This window comes from Idiotropiscis lumnitzeri, chromosome 20 (genome assembly GCF_059441095.1).
Source record: "Idiotropiscis lumnitzeri isolate Australia: NSW breed Sydney's pygmy pipehorse chromosome 20, RoL_Ilum_1.0, whole genome shotgun sequence".
In the NCBI taxonomy this organism is placed as follows: domain Eukaryota; kingdom Metazoa; phylum Chordata; class Actinopteri; order Syngnathiformes; family Syngnathidae; genus Idiotropiscis; species Idiotropiscis lumnitzeri.
The window spans coordinates 8,728,444-8,740,665 of record NC_142410.1 but is presented as its reverse complement, the minus strand read 5'-3'; the positions used below and the strand labels follow the sequence as shown (position 1 = coordinate 8,740,665).

At 45.1% G+C, this 12,222-nt stretch overlaps 1 protein-coding gene across 2 annotated transcripts in view; it reads right to left on the bottom strand.

Moving 5' to 3' along the window:
* Positions 1-1,319: 1,319 nt before the first annotated feature.
* cox10 (cytochrome c oxidase assembly factor heme A:farnesyltransferase COX10) overlaps positions 1,320-12,222 on the bottom strand; it is an 84,548-nt gene continuing 73,645 nt past the window's right edge. For both annotated transcript variants that reach the window (XM_088284734.1, XM_088284733.1), the window contains 3 exons: positions 3,321-3,391; positions 2,123-2,355; positions 1,320-2,026 (listed from right to left, as the gene is read on the bottom strand). In XM_088284734.1, coding sequence (XP_088140860.1) covers positions 1,629-2,026; positions 2,123-2,355; positions 3,321-3,391 — 702 coding nt within the window. In that variant the 3' untranslated portion in view covers positions 1,320-1,628. The remainder of the gene's footprint in view (positions 2,027-2,122; positions 2,356-3,320; positions 3,392-12,222) is intronic.

The following is a 12,222-nucleotide window of genomic DNA, read 5'->3' as shown; positions in this document are numbered from 1 at the left end:
ACTTGCACCTACAATTAAACAAACAGAAAAATGCTCACAATTAATTAACAATTTACCGATGAGACAAATTTACTATTTTCAGCAAGGCCGTTCATGAAGACAAGTTTGAAAAATGTGTGCAGGGGCTGCTGTCTCGTATCAAAAAATAATAAAAACAAACTGCGGTTAGGTTACAAACATTTGCTGAAAAATGGATGTTGGAGGTAAGGTCATGCTACACGGTTACGTTTTTATGTGACATATTAGTGGTCTTCTACGATTGCCGTATTATTTCCCTTCTCGTTAGCATGTGGCCAATAAAAGATGAGCTTTAGTGTTACGTTCCACTCATACGAAAAAAAGCAAATAAGTGTTTAGGCCGAGCGGGTTGACATCGGATCCTCGAGCAAGTCGGCTGTTTTTCCGTCTTCTTGTTCTTCGGATGAAACAGCTGGCCCACTCAATCCCCTTTCACCCTCTCGGATAAAGCTCCAGATCCGTTTGGGCACTTTACGAGGACGCCGCAGCTCCGGCGGCCTTGGACAAAATCCCTCGGACCACCCCTCGCATTCCCCCACTTCCCTTTAACCAAGTCCCCGACCTTTTATGGCGGCAGGATGGGCAACGACGGCGATGAAACCAAACACCAAAAAGTGGGCCTGAAGGGGTGGAACGGGGCCGCTCGTGTTGACCAACAGGTGCCGCCGCCAGCGTCGTATTGTTAAATCAGATAATTAAAAATACAGCCAGTTAGGTGGATGTTTTAAGGAAGAACTTTTTTTTTTTTAAATCGTTTTTTGAATGTTTTTTTCAATCCACATCGGTTTTGCATCCTTCCCTCCAAAAGACATAAATCATCTCCATTGCGTTGGCATACAATCGAGAGAATTTACGATTCTTGCGTGGACGACGAGATCTGATAAAATTATTAATCTAGTTCCAAGCAGTTGCAATTTTACGACATTTTCAATGAACAATCCGTCTCATGACTTTGCCTCTTCAAAACACGATTAATCGACATTTGAGGTCAGGATCTTTCATTTGAATCCTGGTTCAAGCGTTGAGTATTATTTTTATTTATTCTTAAACCAGCCGTGTTGAGCATTTCAGTCCATCTGTTGTAGAAAAAAAAAAAAATCACTGAGTGATGTTGACTGCTTCGCGTAGCCACTAGCAAGTCACTGATGATTAAAAGGCAGTGGTTACTTTGTTTTTGGAACAAAGCACCCTTGACGTGGATCGTGTTCGATAGTGCAGTAGACAATTCCGCTACCTTCTTGAGCGAGCGGCCAGCAAAACAGCCGCCATATGTTCGCCACTTGTAATCAAAAGGTAGAATGTTTCATGTTTAACCGGGGAGTGGTTTAATTGTTGTTTTTTTTAACACGGTGATTTTCGACTGATGAAGGCCATATGACAGTTGATCATGATTCGATGTTAATTAAACATTTCCTGTACAGTTAGTTAAAGGCTTCAAGATGGCCTTCGTTGGATGTGGGTGGCCTTGAGTTTGACACCCCCGCTTTACAAGCGAGGTCAAGCTGGACCCTTTTATAAATAAATACATATTTACAGTGGAAACATTGAGGTCTTTAAAATGTTTTTTTTTTTGGGTGGTAAAAATGATGAGTCCGTCAAAAACAGTTGCGTTAGCTCGCGGCAGCGGTGTCGCCGTCGCGCGGTTTCTTGCATGTGAGCGCGAGTAGCAGCAGCATGGGCAGGTGCCACAGGCTGCAGAAGAACAGCTTGCGGGCGCTGGCGCGGTCGGCCCTCCGGTAAAATCGGAAGGCGAGCAGGGTGATGTACGCGTTGATGGGCAGTGAGATTAACGGAAAGGTCCACGTGGTGACGCCCAATACGGGCGCGACGGCGGCGAGGCCCGCCAGCGCCGCGCTATGCCGCAGGGCCACGCGCCGGCACATTGCCGGGTGCGTGACAGACATCATGCGGTAGCCGCCGCGCGAGTAGTCCTCCCTCAGGTTCCAGCTGAGAGCGTTGAAGTGTGGGAACTGCCAGCTGTACAGGAAGCCGCCCAGCAGCAGAGCACCTGCAGAGAGGAAGGGGCGGGGCTTACCAATCATGCTGCTGTTCATTGTTGAATTTTTTATTCTTCTTTCAAAAATGAAACAATTGGCAACTGTACCTAGGTCCAGGGAGCCCGTGGCGGCCGTCCAGCCCATGACGGGCGGTATGGCGCCCACCACGGAACCGGCCCACGTGTTGGCGATGGTGAGCCTCTTGAGCGGCGTGTAGCAACACGTGTAGAGGAAAATGTTGAGGGCGCCCAAGAAGCCCGTCAGAGGGTTGACGGCATAGGTGAGCAACGCCACGCCGGGTACGCCGCACGCCAACGCGAACGCGACGGCGTGGAGGGGGCTGAAGATGATGATGGAGAAAAAAAGAGGAGCGTTAAGTGAGTTAGTGTACACACACGCACACGCACAAACATAAGAGCCAGCAGAGCCTCTCCAAACAGGAGGCTGAAAGGAAGCTCATCTGATAAGAGTTTCAGGCCGGAAAAACATCGACAACACGCCAGAGATCAAAACCAGAAGGTAGGGGGGAGAAAAAAAAAAAGTCTTCAAACCGGATGAAGACTTCCACATTCTCCACTTCACTCATATTGAAAGCAGCTTGACATTTGCCGCTAGATGCTCCATAAATTAAAGAGTGCCGATTCACATCTTGACCAAACCGAGGCGCTTTCTTCTTCAAAATGAGACGCAAATTGGCTTTTTTCATTTTCTTTTTTTTTTTTTGTTTTTTGGGTGGCGGATGTATTAATGTAATTAGTGGTGTTTTATGTGGCCTGAGTGGGCGGGCGGGCAAGGGGGCTGTGGATCAGTGGGCTTCAAGGAAGGGATAGGCGGGATTGCGTCACAGAGGCCTGAGGTGGCTTTGATGATCAAGTCAGGTGACGTCAAAAGAAAACCCAAAAAAATAATAAATACTCAAATTTTGTTCGCCACTGAGAAGTGACCCTCTTTATCCTTTTTCACAATGAGCTGATGCCACTGCTGGTTTGGAGTGAATTCTTTGACTATTTTCTTGCGCCCCATTCACGCAGAACTGTTGACAGTGCAAATTCAGAACTGGAGCCAAAATTAGGTTTGGTTCCGTAGCCGCTTTGGGCTCAAAGCGAAAGAGGCTAAAGTAGTTCAGAGCCAGAGGCCAAATCTTTTGTTTTTCATTTTTGGACCGAGTTCGGAACTAATGCCAAAATTATCACCGGTTCTTTAATCTTTTACTGGAAAGCACGCACTTTTCACACTGCATAAATAATTAGCTACGCAAGACATAGCGGAATAAACGGCAGTCAACCAAAGCAGAGGGGGCTGTACCTGATCTGTCCTCGGACCAGCGGACGGTTCTTGGTTCGGTTCATATTGGAGTCGAAAGGCACCTCAAAGTACTGCAGGGACAAACACAAAGCGGATAATTGCATGAGACACACCAACAACGTTATTGTGCCGAGTGGTACAACCGCCCAATGTCACCTACGTTGAGAAAGTGCAGCCTCACCCCGCCTCCTCAGCAACATTTATTTACATTCAAACGACATGTCTTCAAGTGTTATTTTTAGTGCCGATAACCTCCGGAAGGGAGGACATGAAAGGTCACGCTGCGAATTTGTGGAGACGACCGGTTGAGAGTTTTGTGCTTTTCGGTAAGGCGTCAAAACGTTGCAGGACGAAACGACATCTACCGTCCGTCGGCTCGATTTTCAAACAATTAAGTGGCATCGGGCGGCTCGCCGCTCAGGCGACACTCAAGTCGGAATGGCCTTAAGGTGGTAGGTGGAGGTTGTTGGCTGGGAGGTGATGCAAGTGTGTGTGTGTTGTGGGATAAAACTCTGTGGAAAAACGACTTATACTCCCGTTTTATGGTCCGCTCTGGAGAAGGCTTTAAAGTGCTCCCACGAGATCGGCAATGTGTGACTAAAACGCAAACACATGGGGTGCTTAAATACAGGAACTAGCTATTGTGTGTGTGTGTTTCCTTGCCTCATAACGGCTCAGGACTAATGAAGAAAACAGATCAAGCGAGTGTGAATATCAACGTTAAAAAACAAAACAAACAACGGCGACTCCTCCTTTAAAAGCCGCTGCCTACATGACGATGCAGACATTTTATGCACCGCGACGTAGATGAGGCGGCGCACCTTCCAGCGACCGTTGGACGATGTTCGGAATGCGGGCGAACCGCGAGTTATAGCGGAAATAGCGGGGGCACTAAAATACATCGCACACCCACAATGGTGGTTCCGTTGCGAGCGCACAGCTGCGTGCGCGGCCGTGGGACCTGGAGGTCGGGGCGGAGGTGTTAATTCTATTTCCTGGGTCAGGAAATGCGCCGGGAGAGAAGCGTCGGAGCAGAGCGGCGCTGAAACAGGCCTCACGCAGGACAGACGCCAACTTGGTGTCTCGCGGACGAAAGTATCGACCCGTCGATCGATCGCGTTATTGCGACGTTAAAACAACGACGGCAACGTGTTCGGAATGATTGCGATAAACCACAGAGGGAAGGTGAAATGTAGTCAAATCAAATCGTTTCTGGGTTGCAATAACTTTGCGATGTGCATTATTGATTAATTGGACTTAATTTGCTGTTTCTTCAACAGTCCTCCAATTTATTTCAAAAGGGGAGGATTTCATATTTCAATGTTGTTAAAAGTGAAGCAAAATGTGCTAGAAACAGGAAGTTGACGCACAAAATTTACGCTTTGCGGGCCACATAAAACGAGACTGCGGACCAGATTTGGCCCCCGGGCCTCGAGTTTGACACCGGTGGCTTACACGAATAAAATGGTTAGTCAGTAACCTCTTTTCGGGGCTCTTTGATATTTTTGAGGGGTGATGGATATCAAGACTGATTTTTTAAGGAACCCTGAAAATGGTAGGATGTGCGTCTTTCCGAATTTGAGTCTTCACCACGATCAACATGAAGACAACATCCGAATCCAGCCACCATCTTTGCTCTCCCCGCCCATATTTGTCCACTTTTTATTTCGTCTTTAAAGCCAACCAAGCCCATCTGGATCGCATCAGCACAGCCCAGCCCATTTTCATTGTTTCCGCCCGACACCCCCCCCCTCTGGCCGCGCCCCCCCCTCCCCGTATGTTACACTGTTACTGTGACAGCACTGCAATATTTGCGTGTTGACAATCTCAATTTCAATAATTAACTTTGACATTTCTTCCATACAAATAAATTAGGATCAATTTATTCCTCCGGCAACTGCTCGAAAAACACTCCACCGTGTTAGTCCACGGAATTAAGTCTTAAAAGGAGCCATCCAAACAATGACGTCAACAAAAAACCCAACACGTACACCGCAAGCGTGATGACAATTACGTTGCGGCCGAGGACAGAAACCAGGCGACGCAGGAACTTAAAAGAAGATCAGAAGATCCTTTGAGCTATTGCGGCTGAACGTGATCCAAGACCACGCAGCGGAGGTCCATTGATAACAGAGCGCGTGACAGACACTTCCTACACACACGTGACACAAAACCTTTGAAGATCAGAAGGAAGGTCCAAAAAAATTTAAGTCAATGATGGATTGTGTCACTTTGAGAAATTGAATGCAAGCGATTTTGTTGTGAAGTCAAAATGCCAAAGAAATCACCAAACTCGTTAAGACGAGTTGCTTAATCACAAATCCCGGAGCGGGTGGGGGCGGCAGCCTAATTAATGTCATCGTCATTCGCTTTTCTTATAAGTGAAGCTGAAAGCATGATTAAAATCGCTAGTGAGTCAATTCTAACATTTGGGACGCTTAAATCATTCACTGCCAATGACGTATATTTCCGTCGCAAGAATTCAGACGTCCAAACCCAGGTACGTTTTTATTTATATTTCTTCCATATTTTCACGTAAAGAAGGATCGAAAACAACATGGCTGTCTTTTTTTAAATTCTTTTTTTACAAGGTCTATCCCAAAGAACAGCGCCGACATTAAAGTCAGTCCGCACGTAAGAAAACAGACGCACAGCTGAGCAGCTGGAAGGCTTCGGCTCCCAGGAACATCGGCCGGTCCAAACACGACGTTCCTCTTGACTCGTTTGAAGCGAGCGCAGGTGTTTGGCCGGCAGTAAACAAGACAATGGGACGGCGTCGACGCTTGTCGGGAAATCATCTGTTTGATGAGCCAAATCTACGGCGGCGCTCTCAAAGGGCCTCCTCGTTCAAGGCTTCGACGGCGAACCGGCCCCTCTGATCGGGCCGCTCCACAAACAAGCGCCAGAGAGATTTACTCAGATTAAGCTCTCGTCACAAGTCGCTTCAATGGCCCTGACGGGCGAGAACACGATGAAACTAAACAGACTCTCAAAGCAAAAACGGCAGAGAACGAGGTTGCATGGAGGTGATTTTGAAAGGGCACTGCTTTTGGAACGCAACGTTGGGAGATCAAACAGATCTGCACGTTTACTGTAGGCGAGGTTGAAGATAAAACTCAATTTAAATGTCGAGCCTCAAACGGGCCCTGGATCCACGGCAAATTGTCAAAATGAGAATTAAAATTTGATGTAATGCTAGGTTAAAAAAAAAAAAAGTGGACTAAAATCGAGATTAATTAAACACGAGATTTCTACCGAATTTCTGTATTCAAGAGCATTTTAATAATTTTTTAAAATTTCTATTTCTGTGTGTAGTACGTCTATATATATATTTTTTTTAATTCAAATGACTAATTTACTGAGATAACCTGTATACATAAAATACTTTGTGGCCACTCGGAGCAAGCTCTAAAATAATATCATTGGATGATGTGCTAGATCTTACTTCCAAGACTTTTTTTTTTTTTTTTGCGACTGCCACCCTTAAGCCAAGCGTGTGAAGCCCGAGTGGAAGTGTCATCATGAATATTTTTTGACAGTCGCCGCCAAACTAAAATGCTCGCCGTACCACTCGGTGGACATGCTTGACGGGACGCAGACTTCGTCTCCTAGCAACCGACCCATCAAACATAAAACTCATGGATAAATCATCCGGTCTGCGGAGGGTATAGCGCTGCACAAAAAAAAATAAAATAAAATAAAATTCCACAGGTGGGATTTTCTTAAGTCACCATTTTGGAAGCTCATCGTTAGCCACGCTGAGAACGGAGAACTGAGCAATACGAGGAATTCGTTCCCCTGGCACGCCGCGCGTGTTTGGACTGGAGTGGAAACGCAAGCGCATCAGCAGCAACGACTTTTGCCAAACCACGTGCCACAAATTCAGCCCAAGAGTCCAAATCACGAGACCGCCAAAGGATTGAGTATATTTTATTAGGGGTGCTGTTTGCATTTCGACTAAATATTATAAAGTCATGATTGAAGATAAAAAAAATAAATAAATAATAAAAATAAAAAAAACTGGAAGGTTCAAAAACTTTACTTTTTTTTAGATGGCGAGATACAGGGGGGTCACGAATGTTTTGGCCATCTCACCTCACCGAAGAAAAAAAAATACATTTAATTTCAAATGAAAATGAAAAAAGCATTACAAAAAAATATTTGTGTTTGTCACACCAGAGTATTTAGAAAATAAAACATTAACAAGGTTTATTCATTTAATTTTATTTTTCAAGTTTGGCGGGCCGGATTAAAACATTTAACGGGCCGCATGTGGCCCCCGGGCCGTAGTTTCCCCACGCCTACCCTACATGAATCTTTAATTGTGTGAACTTGACCCAGAAATGTTGACTTCATGCTTGCAGTAATACCCCAACGGTCATGAGCGTAATCCGAGTGGTCAAATATTTTCCAATAGAAACACACACACACAAAAAAAAATAAATGATGAAATTCAAGTTTGCCAGCCATGCACAAACAAGAACTATTCTTAGTGCAACAGAACTGACAGAAGCAATGATAAGACACGCTCGATATGCGTAACAAACCGCGACATAATTTATTCCCCGCGGTCGTCAACATAACACTAAAATAGAAGTTCTATTATTTTAAGCCTCACGCCAAAAACTTTCCTTATGTGATTGACTGGCTATAAAACAAAGCGTCTCTTGATCAAATGAGGGGGGGGGGAACTAATGTTCTAATTTTAGCCTATTTTTTTTTATTCTACAAAATCTCCATCCTGCTGTTTTCACCACTTTAGCAAGCATTAATTGTCCGACTGACGCGAGGAGATGCAAGTACTTCACTGCCCCCTGTACTCTCGCGGTTAATCGAGAATACGCCAGATGAACCGCGGCCAACCTCGTAATGCCAATCGGAGCGTCGCGGTCAGGAGGTCGGGAGAAGCTGCCCGGGCCCTTAGCAACCGTGTCATACTTTGAGGAATTTGATTGGCTTGATTGATCAAATGGGATTGGGACTGAATACTATCTTGGCATATCGTCGTCAACCAAATTGCTTTTAACTCATTCAATTCATAAGACGTGAATATATACACGTTTTCAAAATTGCAGTCGCTGCCTCCCAAAGACGTATTTATACGTCTTTGCCTTTTCTTTTTTTTTTGGCGTCATAGCTCCATGTTTTTATATCTTTAGAACACAATATTGTGTAGGCTTTTCAAAATCTGTCCAAATTCTGAAAAAATGCTTTGATTGAGGTGTTTCCTCTCGTGAAAATGTCTGGGATTAAACGAGTTAACCAAAGGCAAACCACAGCAGTCAGCTGAAGGGCCACGATTACCGTTGAAGGGGCTTCTCCGGCCCACTCAAACACTAATTACAGGGAAACGTTTAAGAGATAAGAGGTGCACACCAGCAGGAAAACGAGCATCACACATGTGGTAGACCACAAAGCACGGTTCGATCTCGGCGCAAACACACAGTGGCACTATTTCATCCTCGGGATCTGGCTGAGCAACACAAAAAAAAAGTGTCGCGCACATGCACTTGTGATTAAAGCTCAGTGGGCGTACAATGAATGGCGGGCTCTACTAGAACAACCAATATGTGTTAAAAGCGCGCTGGAGGCAGGTAGGTAGGCAGGTAAGTGAACGCTGATTTGTATGTGAAGGGGTTGAGGAAAAAAAAAATAAAATACCCTATAAAGATGTCAGCTTATTAGACAAGGTAAAAATTCATGCACCTGTTTACAGATAGGTAAACAAAGAACAAGGACTAATTGTAGAAATGGAGCGTGGCGAACAAACAGACGTGGTGACTGAGTGCCCGAAGTGGGGAGAAAAAAAAACGCTCGGAATTAGCGTGCGCTGTTGTCTCGCGGGCACGCTTGCACTAGCAGGTCTACTTTTGTTGATTATTCACACGTTTTAGCGCAGCCGCTTCCCTTGGGCCGACCTGCCTTTAAAAAAAAATAAATAAATAAATGAGAGAGCGGGGCCAAAGTTGAAATACGACTGCATGTAAATGCATATTTCGAATCAAGATGACCTAAATATCAGCCCTGCGTAAAATTCATCTGTAAAATCTCTCAAATCATCAAACCGAGCGTAATCCTGGTTTTTGTTTCTCCATAATTGCCACAAACATTTAAAAAAAAAAAAAAAAGATTAAGCCTGATTATAGAAGCAATCCACATATCGGCGTGTTTGTGTTTTTTTTTTTTTGTTGAATCCACAGATTTTGTGTTTGATGTCGAGTTGCTGGATTTTGCCAGCATGTGCTACCAATGCGCGATGGCGAAAAAGTGCTTTGCAATTTAGCGTCGCTCATCGGTCTGGTGTTATGCGGTTCAAAAGTGTAGTCATCTGCTATTCGCAGGGCATCGGGGACAAGCCCTGACGTGAATGGCAAAAAAAAATAAAAAATAATTAAAAAAAAAATTTTAATAAAATTTGATAATGAAATGAGATGAAAAATTAAATGAAAATTGTTTGTTCGTAAAATGTCATTTTTAGTTTATATACTAAAAATTTAATAATGGAAAATTTTTAAATAAAATTTAATTTTTGAAATAAAAATACTTCCATGACACCGATGGCTATCCAACTTTCCTATTTAGACGGGACTTCGACGGCATCTTGTGGCATTTTAGAAAGAAAAAACGTCAAAACAACGTGCAAGGACTGCACCACGGCAGCGAAAAACGCTGCCATGCAAAAAAAACATCCCAACAATCCGTCAAAGTTCTCAACCGTCTTCATTCTTTCATTGCCCGCCGCAAACACGGCAAAGACAACAAACGCATCGCGACGCGTTTCGCTTTGTGTCGGGCCGTTGACTCAACGTCCGCCAAGAACAGCGGCGGAGGTGCGGAAAGGTTCACCGACGTCAGGCGCCGTTCTGCTGGGCGTTTCCCGCCTTTTCTGACACAAGTCTGGCTTGTGTCGCCATTTCACACGAGAGGCCCGTAATCACAGCGTTTTGTCCTCGGCTAAAAGGCTAAACACAGAGGCGGGACGCGGGGCCTCCACCTGTCCTGTCCGTAAAACTCCTCAGTGGAAGGTAAGCGCGCGGTGGCGACGGCAAATAATGACACGCTGAGGTCATCTTCTGTGACATAACCTTTGTTTTCGAAGCCAAGGGATTATTTGAGTAAAAACTCAGCTGATAGCGAAAAGTCTACTCTCTCATTTCACAGCTTTTCTGTGACGTGGATTTATTTTTTTTTTTTTGGTCAAAGCAGATTGAAGCCTCAATATGCTACCGTGTCAATTTAATCTTCAAATAAGCCTTATTGGTAATTAAAAAAAAAAAATCGTGTTTAACGCAGCAAAAATGTTCATCAAAGGACATTGCGATGAAAATAACTCAATTGCGACTAGTTAAAAAAAAAAAATGGTGCAACTCATTAACATCTTGCCCATGTGGCCCAATTAGCAGCGCTCTTGCTCGTATGGTAATGCGGCTAACCTTTTCCCTTGCTGTGAGCGCTTATCATGCGAATGTTTTTTTTTTTTGTCTTTATCAAAGCGTCGCATCTGTCTGCCATCTGAGGCTGCGGGAGATTTGTACAGTTCAAATGGACACGAGACCAAAAAAAAAAAAAGGCTTTAAATAAATTAAGCCAAAAACAAGGCGACCTCGTTAAAGATTCATCCGCGGTGGGCGGGAGCCCGTCGAGGAGTCCTCTTTGGCGCGGCAATTAGAACGAAATAAAAGGAGCCTCCATGTGTCCTCGGTGAAGCCGCGAGCATCAAAGGCGCTCGAGTCAAAGATCAACGGGCGCTTTTGTTTTAGCCGAGCTCGAGGAAAACGACAACTTAAGCGCGGCATCTGCGCACGGATGCAAACGCCTCGCGATTGAGTCAGCCGTTTGGCGAATGCGGCACATGTTCTTGACCTTTAAAGCTTAAGAACCCCCCCCCGCATGCAAAAAGCCCTAAAAGCCCGAAAGCCACAAAAAAAAAAAAAAAAAAAAAAGGCCACCGCTGCAAGTAACGTCGCCCAATGGGATGATTATTACATTCCGAGAAATTGTCTGAAACCAGCCCGTCGCTTTGTTGGTACCAAAAACAGACGCAACAGGTTCCGGTTGCCACGGCGACACTCTTTCTCAGCAACAATGCCACTGGCAATCATAGCGGCTGCCATCAAAAGGAAACGGTGTCATTAAGTGACGATCACGAAGTACCGAACGATAAAACGAGCAGTCGTTGTCGTGCATTGTTAAAAGTAGCGCAACGATGGATACGCTTGCACGATCCTCATAAGATCCATAAGAACAAATAAATAAAACAAATCAGATTTTTACCAACACAACGCTCAGTTTTAGTCGTTAAGGTGGGTACAATTTTCGCAATAATCAATAATAGATGAGAATATATCAAAATCTTGAGGAAAATTTCGCGATGAATGATAAACCAAAGACGAGCGCTCCAATGAAGACGAAGGCCCGCCCCAAAATGCAGACAAGCGGGAGGCTAAATAATGCATGCCTGAACAGGACACGATTTAGAGTGGCCATGCAGGTGAGTGCAAAGGGGGGGGCGATTCGGGGGCTCGCTCGTGCGTGCCAGCTTCGTGGCGGGAGCCGACGCGCAGACACAAAAGAAAACAGGAAAACATAAATGACACAAGACGAGCCCGCTGCAACGCGCACCAACGTAAACACGGCGAGGCTGACTCGCTTTGGAAGTACGCGGCGGGGGTGCCGTTACACGTCCACCCCGGCTCGAAACTTTGGTCGAACTCAATTATCCAATTAGATCACGTAGTGGCCAGACTGCAAAGTGACGACGGCCGGAACACCTGCAGCGGGCAAACGCACGGTGTGGGGCCTCCATACCGGAGCTTTGAGATTCTTTCCACCCGGGAAAAGAGAGAAGCTTTGTGGCAACGTCTAAGATTAACAAACGGAATCTTAATAGCTGCAACATATG